This window comes from Bufo gargarizans, chromosome 2 (assembly GCF_014858855.1).
Source record: "Bufo gargarizans isolate SCDJY-AF-19 chromosome 2, ASM1485885v1, whole genome shotgun sequence".
NCBI classification, from domain to species: domain Eukaryota; kingdom Metazoa; phylum Chordata; class Amphibia; order Anura; family Bufonidae; genus Bufo; species Bufo gargarizans.
Genome location: NC_058081.1, coordinates 529,070,325 through 529,095,187, shown reverse-complemented (window position 1 = coordinate 529,095,187; position 24,863 = coordinate 529,070,325). Strand labels below are relative to the sequence as shown.

The following is a 24,863-nucleotide window of genomic DNA, read 5'->3' as shown; positions in this document are numbered from 1 at the left end:
AGTTATTTAGTGTCTGTCAAAGCACAGTTTTTGTTCTGGGTTGAAATACAATTCCCAACTTAGCAATTCCCTAAATCACTGGTTTCTGCTGTAGCAGGCCAAGTTAAAATCTATCCATAAAAGGGTATATTAGATTGAAGGTGCTGATAGGGTCATCCTCAATAACTTCACACGCTACCGTGCATTTCCAAGTCTAATTCTGTCCGTAAAAGGGATACCTGTCGTCCAGGGCCTAAATACTAGGCCTACAATTTATATTCAGCTAAATCTATGGTTACTGCTGTGCCTGTATTAGTGTAATACGGTACCTAAATAGATAGCCAGATAGTGTTAGGTGCCTGTAAAAAAAGGCCTGAATTTGAATTCAATACATTGGGCTAAATAATTGTTTTCTTATTGTGGTGAACGGTAACAATGAGGAAAACATCTAGTAAGGGACGCGGACATGGTCGTGGTGGTGTTAGTGGACCCTCTGGTGCTGGCTAAATATCTGACAATGGCCTGTTCCAGTGGTGGGTGACGTGAAGCCTGATTCTCTGCTATGACATGAAGCCTGATTCTCTGCTATGACATGAAGCCTGATTCTCTGCTATGACATGAAGCCTGATTCTCTGCTATGACATGAAGCCTGATTCTCTGCTATGACATGAAGCCTGATTCTCTGCTATGGAACCTCTCTCCTCTGTCTGGGTGCCAGGGCCTAAATATCTGACAATGGCCTGTTCCAGTGGTGGGTGACGTGAAGCCTGATTCTCTGCTATGACATGAAGCCTGATTCTCTGCAATGGGACCTCTCTCCTCTGTCTGGGTGCCGGGGCCTAAATATCTGACAGTGGCCTGTTCTAGTGGTGGGTGGCGTGAAGCCTGTTTTTCTGCTATGACATGAAGCCTGATTCTCTTCTATGGGACCTCTCTCCTCTGTCTGGGTGCCGGGGCCTAAATATCTTACAGTGGCCTGTTCCAGTGGTGGGTGATATGAAGCCTGATTCTCTGCAATGGGACCTCTCTCCTCTGTCTAGGTGTCGGGGCCTAAATATCTGACAATGGCCTGTTCCAGTGGTAGGTGACGTGAAGCCTGATTCTCTGCTATGACATGAAGCCTGATTCTCTAGTATGACATGAAGCCTGATTCTCAGCTATGACATGAAGCCTGATTCTCTGCTATGGGACCTTTCTCATCTGTCTGGGTGCCGGGGCCTAAATATCTGACAGTGGTCTGTTCCAGTGGTGGGTGACATGAAGCCTGATTCTCTGCAATGGGACCTCTCTCCTCTGTCTGGCTGCCGGGGCCTAAATATCTGACAGTGGCCTGTTCCAGTGGTGGGTGACATGAAGCCTGATTCTCTGCAATGGGACCTCTCTCCTCTGTCTGGGTGCCGGTGCCTAAATATCTGACAATGGCCTGTTCCAGTGGTGGGTGACGTGAAGCCTGATTCTCTGCTATGACATGAAGCCTGATTCTCTGCAATCGGACCTCTCTCCTCTGTCTGGGTGCCGGGGCCTAAATATCTGACAGTGGCCTGTTCCAGTGGTGGGTGACGTGAAGCCTGATTCTCTGCTATGACATGAAGCCTGATTCTCTGCTATGGGACCTCTCTCCTCTGTCTGGGTGCCGGGGCCTAAATATTTGACAGTGGCCTGTTCCAGTGGTGGGTGACATGAAGCCTGATTCTCTGCAATGGGACCTCTCTCCTCTGTCTGGCTGCCGGGGCCTAAATTTCTGACAGTGGCCTGTTCCAGTGGTGGGTGACATGAAGCCTGATTCTCTGCAATGGGACCTCTCTCCTCTGTCTGGGTGACGGGGCTTAAATATCTGTCAATGGCCTGTTCCAGTGGTGGGTGACGTGAAGCCTGATTCTCTGCTATGACATGAAGCCTGATTCTCTACTATGCGACCTCTCTCCTTTGTCTGGGTGGCGGGGCCAAAATATCTGACAGTGGCCTGTTCCAGTGGTGGGTGATATGAAGCCTGATTCTCTGCAATGGGACCTCTCTCCTCTGTCTGGGTGTCGGGGCCTAAATATCTGACAATGGCCTGTTCCAGTGGTGGGTAACGTGAAGCCTCATTCTCTTCTATGACATGAAGCCTGATTCTCTGCTATGATATGAAGCCTGATTCTCTGCTATGACATGAAGCCTGATTCTCTGCTATGGGACCTCTCTCCTCTGTCTGGGTGCTGGGGCCTAAATATCTGACAATGGTCTGTTCCAGTGGTGGGTGACGTGAAGCCTGATTCTCTGCTATAACATGAAGCCTGATTCTCTGCAATGGGACCTCTCTCCTCTGTCTGGGTGCCGGGGCCTAAATATCTGACAGTGGCCTGTTCCAGTGGTGGGTGACATGAAGCCTGATTCTCTGCTATGGGACCTCTCTCCAATTTATATTGGTTAAATTTTATTTATTTTATTTTTATTAATTTCTTTATCCACATTTTTTTGCAGGGGATTTACCTACATTTTGCTGCCTTTTGCAGCCCTCTGTTTTACAGCCTTTTTAGTGCCGAAAAGTTTGGGTCCCCATTGACTTCAATGAGGTTCGGGTTCGGGGCGAAGTTCGGGTCGAGTTCGGAACCCGAACATTTCCGGGAAGTTCGGCTGAACTTCTCGAACCCGAACATCTAGGTGTTCGCTCAACTCTACACGCAAGTAAATGTATAATAAACAAGTCACATATAAAACCAGATTCAAAGCATAGATGACAAGGCGGATTGCTGTATACTGTACATAAAATGTATGGAGGTTACACCATGTCGGACAATATAACCTCTGTGCCATGCTGTACAAGAAACAGTTTAACCCATACACAGTGTAGAGGTATACTGTGTGGCACAGTGTAGAGGTATACTGTATATTGTGTGGCACAGTGTAGAGGTATACTGTATATTGTGGGGCACAGTGTAGAGGTATACTGTATATTGTGTGGCACAGTGTATGCTATATGTGCATAACATAAACATATTTCACATGAAACTTACAATTACTTGGCTTGGCCCTTGGGGATCTCGGATGCCACTTCAGCACTTTGGCTGGGGGGCTCAGTGGAGCTAATGTTGTGCTTTATCATAATGAGGAAGATTTCAAAATAAGGATTTGGAGAAGGGGCAGAGGGATAGCAGAGCAGGGAGAAGCTTGTGCTGCTACTAGGGGGTCATACCATGGGGGAGTAATAAAGCCCACCATAATGCCCCCCCCCAGTAGAAATAATTTTCCTTATAATGTGCAAAACATACCCCCTTGTAATGCCCCCAGTTGAGCTAATGTTCCCATAATGTGCCAATTTAAAATACCCCTTCTTAGTGCCCCCGTAGATGACCTCATAGTGCTCCTCTCCCCCCTTCCCCATAGTACCCACTATAATGTGAGTATAAAATGCCCCTATACAGAGCCCCCCATATAAAATACCCCATCTTTTTAGCCTCAGTAGATGCCCCTATAGATGCCCCCAATCATGTGCCAGTAATAAGAGCCCCCATAGATTCCCCCCAATCATGTGCCAGTAGCCAGAGTGCCCCCCTATCATGTGCCAGTAGCCCCGTTATGTGCCAGTCGCCCCCCCTATCATGTGCCAGTAGCCCCCCCTTATGTGCCAGTCGCCCCCCCTATCATGTGTACACTGGGCTTGCACCTATACTCCCCAAATCTTATCAAAACGATCGGGCACTCCTCTTGCCGCATACGTCTTATACATCTTGTGGGGGTTTAGCTCTTCTTCGGGGTCATTCTCACAGATACGGCTTCAGGACACCAGGTTTCAGGTCCAAACAGTGCATTTATTGCGCCTCAGCAAACCAACCATAAATACAAAATAAACACCTGCCCGGCTGGGCTCTAACTAAACATGACGTTCCTGACTCACCTAAGTCACAGTCCACACCCTGTGAACCCATGCGGCTTTGTCAGCCATTGTCCCACAGCCTCCTGGCTGCTCCCACAACAATGTCTCCTTGGGGATAGAGGTCTCTCAGCCCTCTCGGCTCAGACCACACAGAGCCACTCCAGCCTTCGGTGTGCAAGTTCCCACCCCCTCTCACTCTAAGGATTCCTTTATCCCCAGGTGATTACTGCACCTGGTCTTTCTTCAGACCTGTCGATTCTGAGGGAAGACACAGCAAATCCTGCCATATATCTCTCCTCACAACCATGAGGCATGTCCCTGCCTCACAATCTGAAGATCTTTATTTATAAGTTGTGACCATTTTTCAATTGTCGAGCATTTAGGTGGTTTCCAATTCATCAAAATTGTTTTCCTACCGTAAAACATCAACAGCCGGAGCAATTTCCTGCCGCATTTGGTGGGGATCACCTCGGATACCAGGCCCAACAGGCAAATCATAGGCGCACATATCCCCGGGAGACCCAATTTAGTGTTAATGAAACGGCACACAACACCCAGTATGACTGCACAACAGGGCACGTCCATATCATATGGTATAGGGACCCTCTTAATTCCCCGCAGCGCGAGCATGAAGGATCCGGTATTTGATGCATATGGTACAGGCGCACTGGGGTAAGTTACACTTTGTGTATCCACTTGTTTTGGATAAATTGGTCACGGGCGCTCATAACTTATTATTAGTATTATGAATATTATAATGGCCCCCTCTGTAGTATTATAGTAATAATTATGCCACCCTTCAGCCACTCCAGCATACAGTCCCATGTAAGATACAAACCTCCCCCTGCCTTCAGCCCCTTCAGCATACAGTCCCATGTAAGACACATCATTTCCTTGCCTTCAGGCCCTCCAGCATACAGTCCCATGTAAGATGCATCACTTCCCTGCCTTCAGCCCCTCCAGCATACAGTCTCATGTAAAATACATCACTCCCCGCCTTCAGCCGCTCCAGTATACAGTCCCATGTAAATAATATCACACTCCCTCTCTTTGCCATCTGCCTTCAGCCCCTTCAGCATACAGTCCTGTAACGGACCGTTTCCGCAGACAAGGGGTTAAGATCCGTTTAGGCGATATGCCCCAGTCTGAGAGACAGGCACAGCTACTGCAGAACACCAACCTCCCGAACTGGATACAAAATAGCACTCCAAACTGGAACCTCGCAAATAGCTATCAGCAGACGAACAGGAAAAGCGTACAGTCAGCTTACACTCCTGGCAATCAGTCTCCAACAGCATACAGGGAATCCCCCCAATAACGAGACAAGGCTCCGTCTTGAGGGTCAGCAGTGGTCTGATGTGCTGGCACACCCAGCCTGGTTTTTATTACAGTTTTGCAAATATAGAACAGATACAACACATCCCCACAATGCATCATGGTTTCCTCCTTTCTGTCCCAGAGACAACCGAAGGCAATCCAATTATCTCTCAGGACAAAGGGAGATCACCAATACACATGTGGAGACAACAGGACAGACATCACCATTTAAACACACAATGGCACACCCCCACAGCAAACACAGACATTTAACATATCCCCAGATAGCTCAAGTCTGAGTGCATATCATTAGGTGAATGGCACTCAGAATACACGAATACAATAATATTAGCTATCTGGGTGCCCTCACATAACATACAATTTAACCGAACGCATAATAACATAAAATACAATTCTACAGACAGATTTAAGCTGTGCAGCCGGTCTGTTTACTCCTTTAAAGTTACTATGGGCCATAATCCTGAGGCAAGAGGCTTTTAAACAGCCCTCTCCAAAACCCAGTGGCGAGGTTGGTTTCGCCACACATCTCCCCCCCCCCCCCCCGGGAAGACTAACCAGATACCTGACCTCACGCCGGCCGGCACCTGAGTTAGTCTGGCAGCCCACCCACAACCCAATACTGGACCTGTTGAATTTTGGGGCCTGGCTCTGTTCTGTAGGTCCCCAGCTGTTGAGTGTGCATCTGCTACTCCTTGCTTTGTGGTTCTCCAGCTTGGAGCTGTAGGTACTTGGTGGGCAAAGGCCGACTGTGCTCTGCCCAGATGCCAGCTCTTCCGCTGGGGTGAGGGGGGTACAAGCCAGTCCTGTAACAAGGGGGTTGGTGGAGCAGAGGCTAGCGGCTCTCTGCCCTGATGCCAGCTCTTCCGCTGGGAAGGGATTAGTGGGTATTGCAGGCTCATCCCCTGCCCCCGGAACTCGGTTGGGAAGTAGCTGGGAAGGGGAGGGCTCGCTTACCTCCTCCTCCTGGTATCCCTGCGGAGATGGCTGGAGATCTGGTTGTTTGAGGGGGAGACCGACTGTCTCCTCTTTGGCTAAACAGCCCTGTTGCTGGGGGACAGGACCAACTGTCCCTACCCCCTGTGCTGTGAGTGCAGAGACCACGGTCCCATCTGCACAGTTGTGGGGCTTACTGTCTCCCCCTGGTGCGTTAAGCTGCCGCTGGGGAATGGAGACTAGGCTCCCAGTTCCCAACAAATCCTGCTGCTGCTGGGGGACAGGACCGACTGTCTCTGCCCCCTGTAACTCCGCCTGCCGCTGGGGAATGGAGACTCGGCTCCCAATTCCCTGTACATCACACGGCCGCTGGGGAATGTAGACTAGGCTCCCAATTCCCCAAAAATCATGCTGCTGCTGGGGGGCAGGAACAACTACCTCTGCCCCCTGTAACTCAGCCTGCTGCTGGGGAGGGAGGCCGCTGCTCTCCCCTCCCTGCACTTCACACCTCCCTGCACTTCACACTGCCACTGGGGAATGGAGACTAGGCTCCCAATTCCCAAAAAATCATGCTGCTGCTGGGGGGCAGGAACAACTACCTCTGCCCCCTGTAACTCAGCCTGCCGCTGGGGAGGGAGGCCGCTGCTCTCCCCTCCCTGCACTTCACACTGCCGCTGGGGAATGGAGACTAGGCTCCCAATTCCCAAAAAAACATGCTGCTGCTGGGGGGCAGGAACAACTACCTCTCGAACTGGATACAAAATAGCACTCCAAACTGGAACCTCGCAAATAGCTGTCAGCAGACGAACAGGAAAAGCGTACAGTCAGCTTACACTCCTGGCAATCAGTCTCCAACAGCATACAGGGAATCCCCCCAATAACGAGACAAGGCTCCGTCTTGAGGGTCAGGAGTGGTCTGATGTGCTGGCACACCCAGCCTGGTTTTTATTACAGTTTTGCAAATACAGAACAGATACAACACATCCCCACAATGCATCATGGTTTCCTCCTCTCTGTCCCAGAGACAACCGAAGGCAATCCAATTATCTCTCAGGACAAAGGGAGATCACCAATACACATGTGGAGACAACAGGACAGACATCACCATTTAAACACACAATGGCACACCCCCACAGCAAACACAGACATTTAACATATCCCCAGATAGCTCAAGTCTGAGTGCATATCATTAGGTAAATGGCACTCAGAATACACAAATACAATAATATTAGCTATCTGGGTGCCCTCACATAACATACAATTTAACCGAATGCATAATAACATAAAATACAATTCTACAGACAGATTTAAGCTGTGCGGCCGGTCTGTTTTCTCCTTTAAAGTTACTATGGGCCATAATCCTGAGGCAAAAGGCTTTTAAACAGCCCTCTCCAAAACCCAGTGGCGAGGTTGGTTTCGCCACAAGTCCCATGTAAGATACATCACACCCTGCCTTCCAGCCCTTCTTGCAAAAAGTCCCATGTAAAATGCATCACTCCCCCTGCCTTCAATCCCTCCAGCATACAGTCCCATGTAAAATGCATCACTCCCCCTGCCTTCAGCTCCTCCAGCATACAGTCCCATGTAAGATACATCACTTTCCTGCATTCAGGCCCTCCAGCATATAGTCCCATGTAAGATACAACCCCTCGCCTTCAGCCCCTCCAGCATTCAGTCCCATGTAAGACACATCACTTCCCTGCCTTAGCCCCTTCAAAATACAGTCCCATGTAAAATACAAAACTCCCCCTCCCTTCATCCCCTCCAGCATACAGCCCATGTAAATAATATCACCCTCCCTCTCTTCGCCGATGACCTTCAGCCCCTCCAGCATACAGTCCCATAAGATACATCACTCTTCCAGCCTTCCAGCCCTTCTTGCAAACAGTCCCATGTAAAATTCACCACTCTTCCTGCCTTCAGCCCCTCCAGCATACAGTCCCATGTAAATATTATCACCCCGACTACCCTCTCTTCAGACCCCTCTAACATACAGTACAAAGATTATTCCTCCTCCCTTCAGCCCCTGCAAAAAGCCCCCCAAGTAAACATACCAGTCAATATTCTCCTCCATACACTGACCTGAAGCATCTGCTCCTCTTTCCAACAACGTGCTCTGTAGAATCTCCTGCAAATATTGAGGCCCCTCCCCCTGGATTATGAGACTCCGCCTCTTCCCCTGACATCATACCTCCTAGGAGCAACTCCATTCTAGTCAATACGGTCACTCTAATGCCTCATAGGCTTCAGGCCACTAGCCTGAAGGGTACAGGAGCCATAGGCACCCGTGGCCCTCTTTGAAGTGCTTGCTGCCTGGCGCCCCCTGCAATTTTGCACCCGGGGCAATGGCCCCCACGCCCCCCCATGCTACACCACTGGTTGTACCCAGTGGAGCAGTGGGTTTTGTTGTTGTGCAGGTACACTAATTCAGGGAGAAGCGAAGGCCACTCGGCCCTGGCACTGCCTTGAGCATATTGATCAGTGTCTGATTTATCTTATCGCACAGTCCATTTCCCTGTGGGTGATATGCGGTGGTCCTCAGTTTTTTTGCAGTTGTACAGTGCATAAAGTTCATAGAACAACTGAGATTAGAATGCGGAATCTTGATCAGTGAGTATCTTGTCAGGACACCCATACGGCAGAACGAAGGTCTTTCATATGGCAGCTACTGTAGTTTTAGCAGTTAAGTCCATTACAGGCACAGCCACGACGGACTTGATGTAGTGGTCTATGATTGTCATAGCATAAGTGTATCCAGATCTGCTGGGTTCTATTTTAACGTGATTGATAGCCACGATTTCTGAGGACTCTTACTCACTATTGGATGAAGGGGGGCCCACTGATCATGTTTTTCTCCTCTGGCCACAGCACAGGTGGGACACTCCCGGCCACAGGCTTCAATATCACTTCTCATGCCAGTCCAGTAGAAACGCCGCCTGATGGTGGCTTCTGCTTTTTGGGTTCCAAAATGACCAGACCTATTATGGTACATGTCCATTACCATCTTAGCTTCTCTTCGGGCACCACTATCTGATGGAGGCGCTCACTAGTGACTGGATCAAGCGTTCTCCTGAGGAGCAGATGTCTCTGTAGAAAAAGCAGTCTCCGTTGTTGCCAGAGGCTAATTAGCACCGAGTCAGTTCTCCGCTGCCGGATTCTCTCCGATACACGCCCACTGGAAAAATAGTCCAACAGTTCTCCGATAACTCTACTCTCTGCTTCTAGTTGGAGCCAGAGCTCTTTCTTAACTGGAGGTGATGGACCACAGGTCTTTGTAGAACTAGTGGCTTCGGAGACTTGGTGTTTATTGCGTAGAGCTTCCTGTCGGGCAAATCGGGAGTAGAACATTGGCATTTCCACATCTTCCCACTGATCATCTTTAGAAATTAGCTCTTTTTGGGCGGGTAGCCTGGACAAGGCATTGGCATTGGCATTCGCTTTTACATTCCGGTACTTAATTGTAAAGTTGAAGTTCGCCAGTCTAGAGCTCCCAGACGTGCAGTGTTCAAGTGAGCCAGTGGATTGTTATTGGTGTAGACAGTGAAAGCTGTAGCTGCCAGATAATCCTTAAACTTCTCAGTCACAACCCATACCAAGGCTAGGAATTCCAGTTTGAATGAGCTATAATTGTGGTCATTCCTTTCCGGCTCTCATAAAGATCTGCTGGCATAGGCGATGACTCTCTCAGTTCCGGCTTGAGTCTGAGGTAGTACGGCTCCTAAATCTTTCTCACTTGCATCAGTATAGAGGCAGAAGGGCAGGCTAAAGTCAGGGTAGCCCAGAACTAGTGGCTCTGTAAGTTTGTCTTTTAACAGTTTGAAAGCAGTCTCTTGCTCTTCGTTCCACTCTACCAGTATCTTAGAATTCTGACTACCTTTGGGATGACACTTCAGAAGCTCCTGGATAATTTCTGCAATTTGGGCAAAGTGTGGGATAAATCTCCGATAGTAACTTGCAAATCCAAGAAAGCTCTTGACTTCTTTGACGGTCTTAGGAGCGGGCCAGCTTTGTACTTCATCTATCTAATCAGGGTCTGCTTTCACAGCCTCCACACTCACATGTCCGAAATATTTCACTCGGGGCTTCAGTAAGTGACACTTTGAAGGTTTTACTTTCAATCCATACTGGGTCAGAGTCTGGAACACTTCCACCAAGTGCTGTAAATACTCTTCATAGGTCTTGGAGAAGACGATCACATCATCAATATGGACTCAAAGTTTTTGTGTACAAGACATCTCTCCATGAGTCTTCGGAATGTCCCTGGGGCATTGTACAGCCCGAATGGCATGTAATTGAACATTGAACAAACCCATTGGGGTAGTGAAAGCGTTTTTTCCTTTATCTTCCGGTGCCATGGGGACTTGCCAATAGCCAGCTGAGAAGCTCTGACAGAAGCCTTTCAGAACCTCCTCCTTGAGTTTTCTTTGTTTTGGTTTTCAGTTCCTCATCTCGTTAGCCTCTCTCAGCTGTCATGTAGTTGGACTGATTGCATCCCTTTAAATTCCTCCCCATAATGCATTAGTGTGCGGCTTATACAACTTCCTGGAGTGTGTGTGCATGCTGATCCCATTTTCCAGTCTTCTACAAGTTAAGTGCTGTACATTTATTTGTGATTTTCTGTTTGCTGGATCCCAGGTGACCCTGACTCCCTCTGTGTCTAGTGTAGGGAGCCGGTGGTCGTGTCCCCTCACTATTGTAGGGTGTTCAGGTGGTATATAGTCGAGGTACGAGGATATGCGATCATCCACCATTGGGATTTTCGCATAGGCTGAGCAGTCAGGGAGAGTGCCAGGTCTTATGCAGGGGTCTCCCTTTTGTTCCTTAGTTTTGGATCCAGTGAGTCATATATTCATTTTGCATTGTCTTGTTTCCTGTACACCTTCCATGACATTAGATCCAGGGTGGAAAATCTAGCAACAGATCCCAGGGCTGCTAGAGACTCTTCAATTCATGGCAGGGGGTACGCGTCCTTGTGCGTAATGTTGTTGATTTTGCGATAATCCATAATCCACGCAGAAACGGATGGTTCCATCCTCCTTCTTTTTTACTAGAACCAGAGGGGTAGCCCAGGGGCTGTGACTATCTTGGATGACATTAGCTGTCTTCATATCGTGAACTATCTTCTTCACCTGCTGGTATAGGGCTGGAGGCACTGGCCTATATCTTTCTTTGATTGGAGCATGAGTGCCAGTTGGAATAGTGTGCTTTATTAAGCCAGTTTGACCATAGTCCAGGGGGTGTTTGCTGAAAACTTGATGATGCTCCTTGGCTAAGTCCAACATACCTTTGAGCTGTTCGGCAGAGGTTGTGGCATCTCCAATATGCAGTTCGGCCCACCAGGCCCACTCAGTGTGCCGATTTGCGCAATCGCGAAAAAAATGATGATATCACGAATTGTAGAAATTCGCTAAATATCGCAAAAACAAATATTGCCTATGCCGCTAATCACTAGTCTCCTTATGCTGCTTCCACCTCACCACTATGTTATAGGGCCACTCTGTGGACTTCTCATTCTGTTCCCACACTCCCCACTTCATGACTGGGCCACTATTTTGCCTTTCGGCCTGGCTGGCATCATCATTTATTTGACTCTTCTTCTGATCTGTCAGAAGGAAGGAAAAATGAGACGCACAACGGATCCTGTCTATGTATCATGACATGGTCCCTATTTTGCACCAGAATTGGCTTATGATTTGGTAGCCAAAAGCAGGAGTGGGTACAAAACACAGAAGACATGCAAATATTCCATTCACGTGTCATCTCTGTTTTGGATCCACTCCTTGTTTTTTTGGCATTGGCAATACTGATGGATTACTGACCAAATGCTGACTGAGTGAAGGCGGATTCTCCACAGACAGTATCCATTTTTTTGGGGTTATTCTGATGGATCAGAGGAAGGGCACGTCAACACAAACTCACTGCTGACACCCTCTCCACTCTGTTGGGGGGGGGGGCTCTACTTGTATAAGCATTTGCTAGAACAGGTTCTGTAGACATCCATGTGGAATCAGCTGCCGACGTTGTAAAAGTAGTGCGCATCTTCTTGACGCTAGCATTGACCTGTAAGGTTAAGTTCACACTTGAGTTATTTGGTCAGTTTTGGCCCCATAACTGCCCAAATAAGTGAAGTGTGCAGTGATTCTAAGAGCGACACCTGTCATCTGCATGTCATACTGACTCACAGTACTGTTTCGCTACCACAGCAGACTCACTATGCGCATTACTGCAAGGCACATTGTTCTATACCACTATACAGGCTCTCTGCAGCCAGGGAATAGCTCTTTTTTAACGTGATTTGCTGCAAATAAATTCGTATTAAACCGAATAAAAAAATCAGTGAAGCGGCCGAATCGAATTTTTGAGAAATTTGCTCATCTCTACTCTCCAGTGTTTCAGTAGTAGCACTCTAGGAGGCAATGTTGTCATCCTCCTTCTCCTCCACTCTTTTGCAGGCTTTCCTGGTCGCTCTTTCTTTCTGTTATTTCGCTAAGGCATTTGCTGGGAGTTACATGAAGAGCTCAATAACACAGATTGAGCGCCGCTTCGACATTTCCTCCTCCACAGTCGGGATAGTGGACGGAAGCTTTGAGTTTGGTAATTATTATTATTACCTTTAATTTACCTTCATGTCTGGGGTATTTTATCTTTGTTTTTTGTTTTTTCTCCATACAGGAAACCTGCTGATGATTGCCTTTGTCAGTTACTTTGGGGCAAAGCTTCATAGACCAAGGATTATCGCTGCTGGCTGCTTGGTCATGGCGCTGGGCGGTTTCCTTACAGCGATGCCACATTTCTTCATGGGACCGTATGTATCACACTGTGTTATATCCTGACCCTGAGCTCTGGCGATTGTCGGAATGGGGTGCCAACGACCCACTAGCGGAATTGATTCTGTGGGCCAACCCTATAGATACATGGCAATATTAGGGCGCATCCACATGGGACAAAATGCAGCAAATGTGTGGTGGCAAATCCACATTGTTTACGTACCTGCAAAGTGGATTCGGTTTTAAGAAATCCCAACTTAACACAGCAAGTACAGATGATGTAGTAGGGCCTTGATCACCTGCAGTCATATGTAACACCACAGATAATGCACACTGAATTCATATTATGTGGTAGATGCTACTTGACACTAAACTGTCTGAGGGGAGACCCCCACCATCCATACGCTCACTGAGGTGAGCGGGCGCTATTGTCATGGAGAGGGAGCTGACACTGGAGCCCTGTAGGGGGTATTTTTCTACCTAGCTCCATTCCCAAGTACCTTGAGTCCAGGGGCCAATTGGCAACTCAAAGGAGCCCTGGAAAAAAGCATAGAATCGGCCCCATGTTGTAGGTGGAGTGAAAATGGTAGAAGGACAGGCCAAGCCAAGTAAGCCAGCACACTAGCGGATGGAGCACATGCATCAATTATGTGAACGACCAGTCCGAAAAGCATAACACAATGTAAATTTTGCAGCATTCACTTTGCAGCAAAAGTGACAGTCAGTACGATCACTGTGATACCAAATATATACTTTTTTTTTTTTTTTTGCTTTTTACTACCTTTGCACAATAAAAACCCTTTTTTTTAAAAAAAAAAAAAAAGAAAAGATTTTTGCATTCCAAGAACCATAACTTTTTTATTTTTATTTTTACGGAGCTGTAGGAAGGGTGGATTTTTCCAAGACCATCTGTAGTTTTCATTGGTATCATTTGGGGTACATAGTATTTTTGAGCCTTTTTTATTTTGTTTTGTTTTTTGTTTTTTTGGAGCCATAACTTATTTTTTTTTTTTCCATATACATAGCCATATGAGGTATTAAATTTTTTTGCAGGTCAAGTTGTACTTTCTAATGACACCATTTAATTGCATATGATGTAGCAGGAAATTGGAGAAAAATTTCCAAATGGGGCGGAATTGGAAAAAATAACACAATTCCAACATAGTAACATAGTAACATAGTAACATAGTACATAAGGCCGAAAAAAGACATTTGTCCATCCAGTTCGGCCCGTCATCCCGCAAGTTGATCCAGAGGAAGACCCCTCTCTAGTAGCTATAGCCTGTAATATTATTAAGCTCCAGAAATACATCCAGGCCCCTCTTGAATTCCTTTATTGTACTCACCATCACCACCTCCTCAGGCAGAGAGTTCCATATTCTCACTGCTCTTACCGTAAAGAATCCTTTTCTATGTTTGTGTACAAACCTTCTTTCCTCCAGGCGCAGAGGATGTCCCCTCGTTACAGTCACAGTCCTGGGGATAACATAGTTTTCTGGGTTTTGTTTTTACTGTCTTCACTAGGCGTTAAAACTGATGCGTTAGCATCATTCTCTAGGTCAGTACAATTACAACGATACCACATTTATATAGTTTTTATAATGTTTCAATACTTAAACAAAAAAATGTAAACTTTGGACAAAATTTTTTTTTTTGCATCACCAAAACTTTTTGCTGGTTACTCTACTGAATTGAGTGAGGGCTCATTTTTTTGTGGGGTGATCTTTAGTTTCTGTTAATTCCATTTTGGCATGTGTATTGTTTTTTGATCACTTTTTGTCAGTTTTTCAGGGAGGTGAAGTGACAAAATGACAGTTCATATACAGGTGAAACTCGAAAAATTAGAATATAGTGCAAAAGTCCATTTATTTCAGTATGCAAATTAAAAGAATTGCATTAATGCAGCTTAAAATTTGAATTTTGTGAAAAGGTTCAATATTCTAGGCTCAAAGTGTCACACTCTAGTTGGCTAATTACTCCTTACCCCCTGAGCAAAGGGGACCTGAGATTGTGACTTTGGGGTTTCATAAACTATAAGCCATAATCATCCAAATTATAACAAATAAAGGCTTGAAATATCTCGCTTTGCATGTAATGAGTCTTTCTCATATGTTAGTTTCACTTTTTAAGTTGCATTACTGAAATAAATGAACTTTGCACGATATTCAAATTTTTTGAGTTTCACCTGTAAATCATAGTGGCACACCCTGATGTTGGGGCTCTTGCCTGATAGTATTTGAGGTGCCCTTTGTATTAAAGGGGTTGTCTTACTTCAGCAAATTGCACTTAACAATATACACAAAGTTAATACAAGGCACTTACTAATGTATGGTGATTGTCCATATTGCCTTCTTTGCTGGATTGATTCATTTTTCCATCACATTATAGGCTGCTCGCATTCAGGGGTTGCGACCACCCTGCATTCTAGTAGCGGTGGCTGTGCTTGCACAGTATAAGAAAAGGCATCAGCCTCTCTGGTGGCCAAACCATGGAAGTACGCATAGGCCAGCACTTTTTCCTACAGTGTGCAAGCACAACCACCGCTGCTGAATTGCAGGGCGGTTGTAACCCCTGGATAGGAGCAGTGTATGATGTGATGGAAAAACCATTCCACCTGCACTTTTTCTGGCATCAGTAAAGACTATGGATGGCTGCAACTTAGCACTTGTAAGCACTATCAGATCTAGCCTCAACTTTTATAGTAACTGACCTAGCAGTAGTCCGGTTGATGGGTGGCTAAGAGTCCATTCAGAAGTCCATATGAATGGCACGGATCCGTTCCGCAATTATGCGGAACGGTTGTGGACCCATTTATTTTCAATGGGGCCGGAAAAGATGCGGACAGCACACAGTATGCTGTCCGCATCCCCTCTTCTATTCCGCGGCTCCAAACTTCCGGCAAAAAAATAGAGCATGTCCTATTCTTGTCCGCAGCTGCGGACAAGAATAAGAATTCTCTATATAGTGCTGACGATGTGCGATGTCCGTGTTTTGCAGTCCGCAATTTGTGGACCGCAAAACACTACAGACGTCTGAATGGACCCTTAACTGTAGTTCCTCACCTTCCAGCAGTGTCTTTAATGCAGGTGTTCGCTGGTCACTCTGCCTTCTTACTTCTCAAGGATTTACTTGAGAATATGATTGTGGTGTTCTCTCTGGAGAATCCTTCACGGGAGCAGGAGCCTAGATGTGTGCTTCCTCTCCTCTCTAAGGTTTCCCAGGAACTTCCTCTCCAGCCCACTCCAGCCAAGGGGGAGGAACAGGTTGGTTAGCCCTGTTCCTTGCCAACCATTGCCATCTACATCCTTAACTGGTACAAACAGCCAAAAACATACAAAATATAGTACAAATACAAAATATTTGCAATAAAGCATTTGCACATGTACAGGAGAGGACGTGAGCAGGTTAAAATACAAGTAATTTCCGTCCTATCTACACACAGGTAAGTATGGGCCTTCAGCATTCTAATGTGCAGGGAAGAAGATTTGTTTTAGAAAAGCTTTCTAATAATGGGCTCTGTAGCCTACTGGTTTGTGTGTCAGTCTCCCATACAGAACGCCCCGGGTTTGAGACCTGCCAGTAATTCAATTGTAGGGACAGAATAAATTTCAAATATACAGGGGTACCCCCATATATGATGCTAACAGTGTTTTGGGATACCCTCAGGGATGACTTTACAGTATATATGGAAAGAGACATATATGGAGTCATCATGGAACTAATGTAGCCATATACAGCTAAGCATGGTACTCTCAGAGAAAGGACTCCTTAAATCCCCATAGCACCGCAGGGCTAGGGGATCTGTTATGTGTGTTACATACTGTAATACACGGAGCAGTCAGGTTGCCCACTGCATTGCAAAAGGTAATTGGCCCACCAGAAATTTTCATTGTGGGGTACGTTGGTAATCTGCCTGAGTTCTCCTGAGGTTGGGCTCTTCTATTGCACACAGGTCTCTCTATTTGCAGCCAGCAATAGCTTGTGTGCTGTGCTTTGCTGACCGCATGATGTCTTGGAGGAGAAAACAAGCGTAGCACTAACTGGCTGAGGCAGTGTCCTGCTGGCGCCATCATTTCACGCACACGCTTTTATATTCACAGTTATAAGTATGATGCAGTGAAGGTGCAAGTGACTTCGCCCATCAATTCTACAGACTCCACCTATAGTGTCTCCCCATGTCTGGCCAACACAACATTAACCGAGGACATCAAACCAGGTAAGTAACTGACCTCAGACTCATGTGATCAAAATATAACAAAAACGGATGTAGTACAAAGAAGGGAAAAAGAACTGTCACATGTCAAACAGCAACCACACACAGTTAAGTACATGGAGGGTCACTCTCCAAGAGAAAGCACCCCTCCACAAAGCACCCAGAAGATTTGTTAGGTCTTCTGGGAGTATGGGAGATCTCGCCTTTTTCCAGGTGCCTCCCAGATATTCCAGGATAGTCAGCCCTCAGCACATTTTCTGATAACACACAGTGATAACTCCACAGATAATGTAGTAGATGTTACCTGTAGTCATATGTATCACCATTTTTATACACAATACTGTAGCTTGCATTTACTAAAGTGAGTGCACCTAGATGTTTACATAAATTGCACCAAAACGTGTTGCATCTTGGTTTACAGAAATTAACCACACATCACAACATGACTGCATTGCTTCACAGATTGTGTTCCCTTATATATGATTTTTTTCAACAAAAGCGGACCACAATATTGGTGTAAACTTTTTTTGCAAACTAAGACAACCAATAGTTGGTATAGAGCTGAAGAAATGTGTCTGCAATACACTACATTTATCATCCAGTCTAAACTCCTGTGATAAATCTGGCGCAGGTCTAGGCAGTTGGTCTAAGATTACAACATCTTTACTGCTACATGTGACCTGTTTATGTTTTCAGAGTGTGTGAAGAAGACAAGCTCTCACTTTTGGGTTTACGTCTTGGTCGGGAATATGCTGCGAGGTATCGGAGAGACCCCCATTACTCCCCTGGGAATTTCCTACATTGATGATTTTGCTGAGCCAAAGAACACAGCACTATATATAGGTAATGGTGATGTTATAGGTTAGAAGATATAAAGAGTACGTGGAGCTACAGTTAGGGTTGCCACCTGGCCAGTATTCCACCAGCATAGCCAATATTTTGATAAGACTATTGGTACCAGTATTATTATTTTTTACTAACTCATTAACTTACCGGTGTTGTCCATATATGGAGTCTGTGCTTCTGGGAGTCACTGTCTGTGTCCACTATGGAGTAAGTGCTATGGCCCTGAAGCGGGGGGTATTCCCACTGTTGGACTGGGGTTCCTTCTGTCCACCAGAGAAAATTATTCTCAGGGCCCAACTCTAATATCCTCAATACGGACCCTATTGGCAAGTGATTGGCAGCTCCCCCAAATGTTTTTGTTCTCTTGGACTACTGGAACCCATTATGTTATCAGAGCCTGGGTCCATCTGAAGATCTACTGGTACTCCGGTGGGCCAGTCTGATGCTGGGTATTCCCCAAGCCTGGGGACAACCTTATTTATTTAACTGTCCTTCAGTCTCTGTTTTTAAATCCTCTCTGCCAGAAATCAAACCAACAACCTTTTGCATTGAAAGCACAGACCCCAACCATTGACCTATAGGGCAAATTTTCTATGGCTAAAAAATTCAGTATTTTTCTCATACATTATGTATTCCGATGTAAAATGGACGGAAATCTACATATATATCATGACGGAGGTATTGGTTACCTTCCGTCTGACCCCTCTAATACTCACCTGCCCCTTATCTGGCCCACTCCCCACCGATACATTTCCAACCCAGTGTTCAACACCCCTTTAACCTTAATAAAACTCGGACAACAAGCTGAAATGAATCGGCCGCAGCAGCCATTTTATTAACATACAATATATATAAATACCATAAACTCTTTACAATGATAATTCCCTCCAGGGGGAGGTCCTTGAAGCCCCAAATAACTGAAATTACCCCACTGGGGTGATCCATCTTGCCTCCAGCCATTGCCCACCAGCTTAGAAGCCCTCCCATCATCCTCACCTGTGAATATAACCAACTTCAAGGACCTTCCCCCACCACCAACGCACAGATTTGACCCCTTAAGTCTGTGCATCCCTCCATGATTTCAAAGCCATCTCAATACCTTTCTGTAACGCCAGACTCCACATATCTAAACCGACTGCATTTAAATGCACACCATCAGACCTCCAAAATCCCCCAACCCCAATCGCCCAGTTTACCTTAACTCTCAACCTGTTCACGCCCTCCACTGATCTGGCACCCCTCCAAACCATCCTCGGGACTATATCTGACCATACTGTCAATAAATTTGGAAACAAAGCCCATAACCTCAACAGATCAAACTTAAGGTTCCGAAGTAGTTCCCAAAACGTCCGTGCTGCCAAATCGTTGCTGCCCACATGCAGCACTAACACAACACTATCCTGCCTAAGAAACTGATGTACTTCTGGCAACACCCAGGCCCATACCATGCCCCTGCAACCCAACCACCTTACCACCACTGCCGACTGCGAGAAGCCCAATTGCTGATCGTCCAGGCGAACCGCTGCCCGGACAGCCCCCCAAAAACATATGAATGTCCAAGGAGCCACACAAGGGCCAATACCGCACCTGTAACGATAGAAAACCAAAACAAGGAACAATACTGCTGTCAAAAAAACACTACCCCTGCAAAAAAAAAAAACATTTCCCCAACTTCTTCAAATTACATTCGATTTAAGTGGACATAAGACCTAAAACGAATGGACTACCAACGCCCAATGCGCTTTATTACCTCATCACTCAACCTCCACCGAGCCGACCTCCGTCACCGCTCCAATCCTAAACAAATGACTTGAATGCCTGACTCAGCCCTAACTGATGTAAACATTTTGAAAAAACTGCAGTAAACTGAAAGCGGGATAGAAAAGACCCATCATTATGCACTAACAAAGGTAAAACCTGCATCCTCATTTCTGCCCCATATTCCCACATACAGTACAGACCAAAAGTTTGGACACACCTTCTCATTCAAAGAGTTTTCTTTATTTTCATGACTATGAAAATTGTAGATTCACACTGAAGGCATCAAAACTATGAACTAACACATGTGGAATTATATACATAACAAAAAAGTGTGAAACAACTGAAAATATGTCATATTCTAGGTTCTTCAAAGTAGCCACCTTTTGCTTTGATTACTGCTTTGCACACTCTTGGCATTCTCTTGATGAGCTTCAAGAGGTAGTCACCTGAAATGGTCTTCTAACAGTCTTGATGGAGTTACCAGAGATGCTTAGCACTTGTCGGCCCTTTTGCCTTCACTCTGCGGTCCAGCTCACCCCAAACCATCTCGATTGGGTTCAGGTCCGGTGACTGTGGAGGCCAGGTCATCTGGCGCAGCACCCCATCACCCTCCTTCATGGTCAAATAGCCCTTACATGGTCCACATGTGAGCCAGTTTCTTTGTAGCGCTTGATGGTTTTTGTGACTGCACTTGGGGGCACTTTCAAAGTTTTCCCAATTGTTCAGACTGACTGACCTTCATTTCTTAAAGTAATGATGGCCACTCATGTGTATCCACCTGACTTCTCCACAACGCAACTGATGGTCCCAACCCCATTTATAAGGCAAGAAATCCCACTTATTAAACCTGACAGGGCACACCTGTGAAGTGAAAACCATTTCAGGTGACTACCTCTTGAAGCTCATCAAGAGAATGCCAAGAGTGTGCAAAGCAGTAATCAAAGCAAAAGGTGGCTACTTTGAAGAACCTAGAATATGACATATTTTCAGTTGTTTCAGACTTTTTTGTTATGTATATAATTCCATATGTGTTAATTCATAGTTTGATGCCTTCAGTGTGAATCTACAATTTTCATAGTCATGAAAATAAAGAAAACTCTTTGAATGAGAGGGTGTGTCCAAACTTTTGGTCTGTACTGTACATTGTACTGGACACATTGCACAGTCTGGAATGCCGAACAGTACTACTCTACGCCCTCTTTTTCTACATGCGTCTTTGAACGACGGATGATGAATTCCACCCTATCGTGGAACAAATCCAAGTTCTCCCTGAGCAAACCTCCCACTCGGCTAACCGTCATACAGACTAACTCCCCCAAGCATAACACCCCAAAAAACGCTAATCTAAATAATCACTTCTCCCAGGCAGACCTACAAAGACACTTTGACTCTTCTAACCCCAAAAGCAAAGCAAAAGACACCGGCCTCCTACTATCTTGCCCTGTCTTTAACCTTCACCCCCCTTTTAACGCCCGCATAACCAAAAAGGACTTCGTAAAGTCTGTAATTTTCCTCAACTTGAACCCAAAAGCCAACCCTGCTATGTAACTATTCATCTTTGCCACCGACCAACCCTCCTCTCTACAATGCACAAACAACAACAGCGAAACTTCAGACTCTTCGTTCCCAACACCCAACCTATTAAACCAGTTCTCCCAGTACTGCATTGCTTTTATATATGTCACCCACGGGCGCCAATGATGCCTGAATGAGCCCCGCTATGGTCCCTCCAGAACATCCCATGGACAACTCGGGCACACCCTCCCAAACTCTTCTGCCTCTGGGGTCAGCTGCTGGAAACAATTCCACTGTGAACGAGAGAGAGCATCAGCACATGCACCGCCACCACTCAAGTATTAAGCGATAGACACTCCAATACCAGACGCTGTAGCAGCCGCACCACTAATGGCGACGAGGCCGACAACCCATTTATCGCCTGAACCACTCCCAATTTATCGCAGTGGAAGCAAACTTTTTTTTTCCGAAAAACATTTCCCCACAACTTAACTGCCACCACTATGGTAAAAAGCTCCAACAATGCAACATTTTTAACCCATCCTTTTTCCACCCAACTATCTGGCCATCCCCCAGCGCACCATTGACCCCTGCAGTAAACTCCAAAACCACAACCGCCCGCCGCGTCCCAAAATAACTCAAAATCAAAAGAGTTCTCCACCTCCCCCATGAATAGCCAGCGATCATTATAATTCTCCAAACAGGAACTCCAAACCTTCAAGTCTGCTCTCAATTAATTCCCCAACCGAATGTAGTGGTGTGGTGCAACTATACCTGCCATCGACCCTGCTAACTGTCTGCTAAAAACCCTCTCCATGGGCATAATCTGGCACGCAAAATTAAGTTTTTCCAGAAGTGACTGAAGCTCACTCAATTTAATCTTTTTTAACCAACTCGCCCTCGCTACCTCTCCCTTTAAATCCACCAACTTAGGCAGTTTACATTCCACCCTAATTGTGTCAATCACTATTCCCAAAATACTCAATTCCGTGACCAGTCCCATTGTCTTTCCTGTTGCCAATGGAACCCCAAACGCCCCAAACAACGTACCCAATGTGTGCAACAATAGCGCACACACGCTAGAATTCGGGGGCCCAATACAAAGAAAATCGTCCAAGTAGTAAATGACAGATTGACAACCTGACCAATCCGCCACCCGCCATTCCAAAGACGAGCTAAACGCTTCAAAGTATGCACATGACAGAGAACAACCCATAGGCAAACCCCGATCCACAAAATATCCCCCATCCCAAAAACACCTCAACAGATGCAATCTGGATGCACTGGCAATAACCTAAACGCCGCCTCAATATCGGTCTTTGCTAGCAACGCCCCTTTTCCAAACTTCTTAAGCTACTCAACTGCCACGTCAAATCAGGTATAGACCACCGAACACAAGGCCGGATACAATACCGTCATTGACCGACGATCCCCTTGGAATAGACAGATGATGAATAAGTCAGAACTTATTCCTCTCCTGTTTTGGAACCACACCCAGTGGTGACACCCGCAAATTCACTAATGGTGGTTCTGAAAATAGGCCCGCCATCCTACCTAGCATAACCTCTTCTTTAAGTTTTTCTGCCACTACCTCCGGATGTTCCCTAGTCGACCTCAAATTCCTTTTTACAACACCGCCCCCCTTGAAACTAACAGAATTTTAAAACCCAATAAAAAACCCTCCTGTAACAAAGCCACCACCTCTCTATCCGGATATCTATCTAAAAACAGCTCCATCCTTTCCAGACGGACCGGCGTCCCCCCTCTTTGTCTATTACCCCTGAAGCATCGCGCATCCCCATGGGACCCCCCACATATGGTGCATTTGTGTTTAAATGTACACGTAGCTCCGAATTTACAGCCCCTGTCATTGAACGAGAAACACAATCCCTTCGCGGAGGCTGCCACGACATTGGATTGACCCTCACCTCCTGATTCCCCCTGAAAGGACTGACCCGACCTAATAGGTGCATACACCTTCAACCACAAAGCTACAGTATATCTTTGTGATCCCATCTCATTTCTGGACGCACCGCCTTCCGCTGCCTGAACTGTTCATCGTAACGCAGCCATGCTATTCCCCCGTACACCCGATACGCCTCGCCGATTGCATCCAAGTTGCAAAACAGCGCCGAACAGAACTCTGGCGTCTTCTCCCCTATCACGCTTGCTAATATTGCAAACGCCTGCAACCAATTTGAGAAAGTTTGCAGGTATTAAATGATACCTCCGCTTCTCCTCCTCCTCTTTCTTACCATCGTCCCTCCGCCCCCTATCCAGATTAAACTTATCCAACGGGAGTAAATAAAAAATCTCAACGTATTTCCCCTTACAAATTTGCTCCCTTATCTCCTGCTTTAAATGGGCCCCCAAAGGGCCCTAAAAGCATACATATACCTCCCCTCTCGCTTTGTCATCTAACTGCGCAATTTCATCATCTGCCGTGCCACCCGCCTGCGTTTGCACCGATGCCACACTACTCCCTATTCCTAACCTGCCCCCCCACACCATACTGGACCCCCTAGAGCCCCCCTGTCACCCCCTATGCCGGCAATGGGGACGTACCCCCCATACCCCAACCAGCTAATAAGCCTGCTAACCCTCCCAATAACTGCCCTAAACCCTTACCTAAATCTATTGGATAGCCTCCTGGCACCTCCATCACCCGCCGCTAACTGCGGAAAAGGTCACCTGGGTGCTGTGACCGCATCAGCCGAAGATCCTAAGTCCAGCCGTTCAGTCCTCTGCACTGACCTTCTTTCTTCAGACGAAGTCGCCTCCCCATACTGTCCCCTGGCTGAGCACAAGCCAGGGATGTTAATGCTGCTCCCCAACATGGATATAGGGGCGGAGCTTACCTCCTGCTGCAGGCTTGGTGATGGGGGCCAGCTGCACACTGCCTCCGGACACGCAGCAGCTCTGTGCCTCCCGACATGCTGATCACTCTGGGGGGCACCTTCTTCTCCTGCACCTGAGCAAATGTACGCCGTGGGCTCCGCCTACACTGCGGATTCCTTCCACTCCGGCATTTTAGCCCGTTAACCCACACCCCTCAAATCGGCAAATCTCTACCCCCCAGAGACTCCTTAAACCCCACCCCTCTAACCAAAGGACCCTATCCCTATCCCCCGGGGTCTCCCTGAACCAAACCTCCCGTCATGTTGGCCTTCGCTAAAGGCTCCGCCACCCAGTCCGGCCATAACTTTAGATATACTAGGACATTGTACGGGAGTTTTGTTTTCTAGATATCAGGACATTTCATATTTTTTTTAGCAATTGCAAAAACATTTACAGCACAAAATAAATTAAAATAATCACAAAACTGTCCATTATATGAAGGAGAACAAATAAAATCATGGAAACGTCGTCTCCATCTAATGACAGTAATGAACATCACTTAATGGACCACACAGACTGTATCTGTTTAGAAATCTGCAAACTGCAGGTCCGTTAAATATGGATACCATCATAAAATAGAGACTTCGTAAATGTAAAATACACAGAGTGTCCCCAACAGGGAACAAATTTAGTTTTTTAGATTTCAGTACATTTTATATATGAATACATAATACGTTGGTAAAATACTACTGAGGTTTTTATCTATAGAAAATCTTTCATTTGCTAGGATTGATCTCTATGTATAAGTGGTTCAAGT

General features: G+C 46.3%; 1 protein-coding gene across 2 annotated transcripts in view; it reads left to right on the top strand.

Annotated features, from left to right (window-relative positions):
• The window catches only part of LOC122926611 (solute carrier organic anion transporter family member 1C1-like), a 196,809-nt gene that overhangs the window by 101,528 nt on the left and 70,418 nt on the right, over positions 1-24,863 (top strand). For both annotated transcript variants that reach the window (XM_044278035.1, XM_044278036.1), the window contains exons 3-6: positions 12,559-12,700; positions 12,779-12,911; positions 16,974-17,089; positions 17,783-17,929. In XM_044278035.1, coding sequence (XP_044133970.1) covers positions 12,559-12,700; positions 12,779-12,911; positions 16,974-17,089; positions 17,783-17,929 — 538 coding nt within the window. The remainder of the gene's footprint in view (positions 1-12,558; positions 12,701-12,778; positions 12,912-16,973; positions 17,090-17,782; positions 17,930-24,863) is intronic.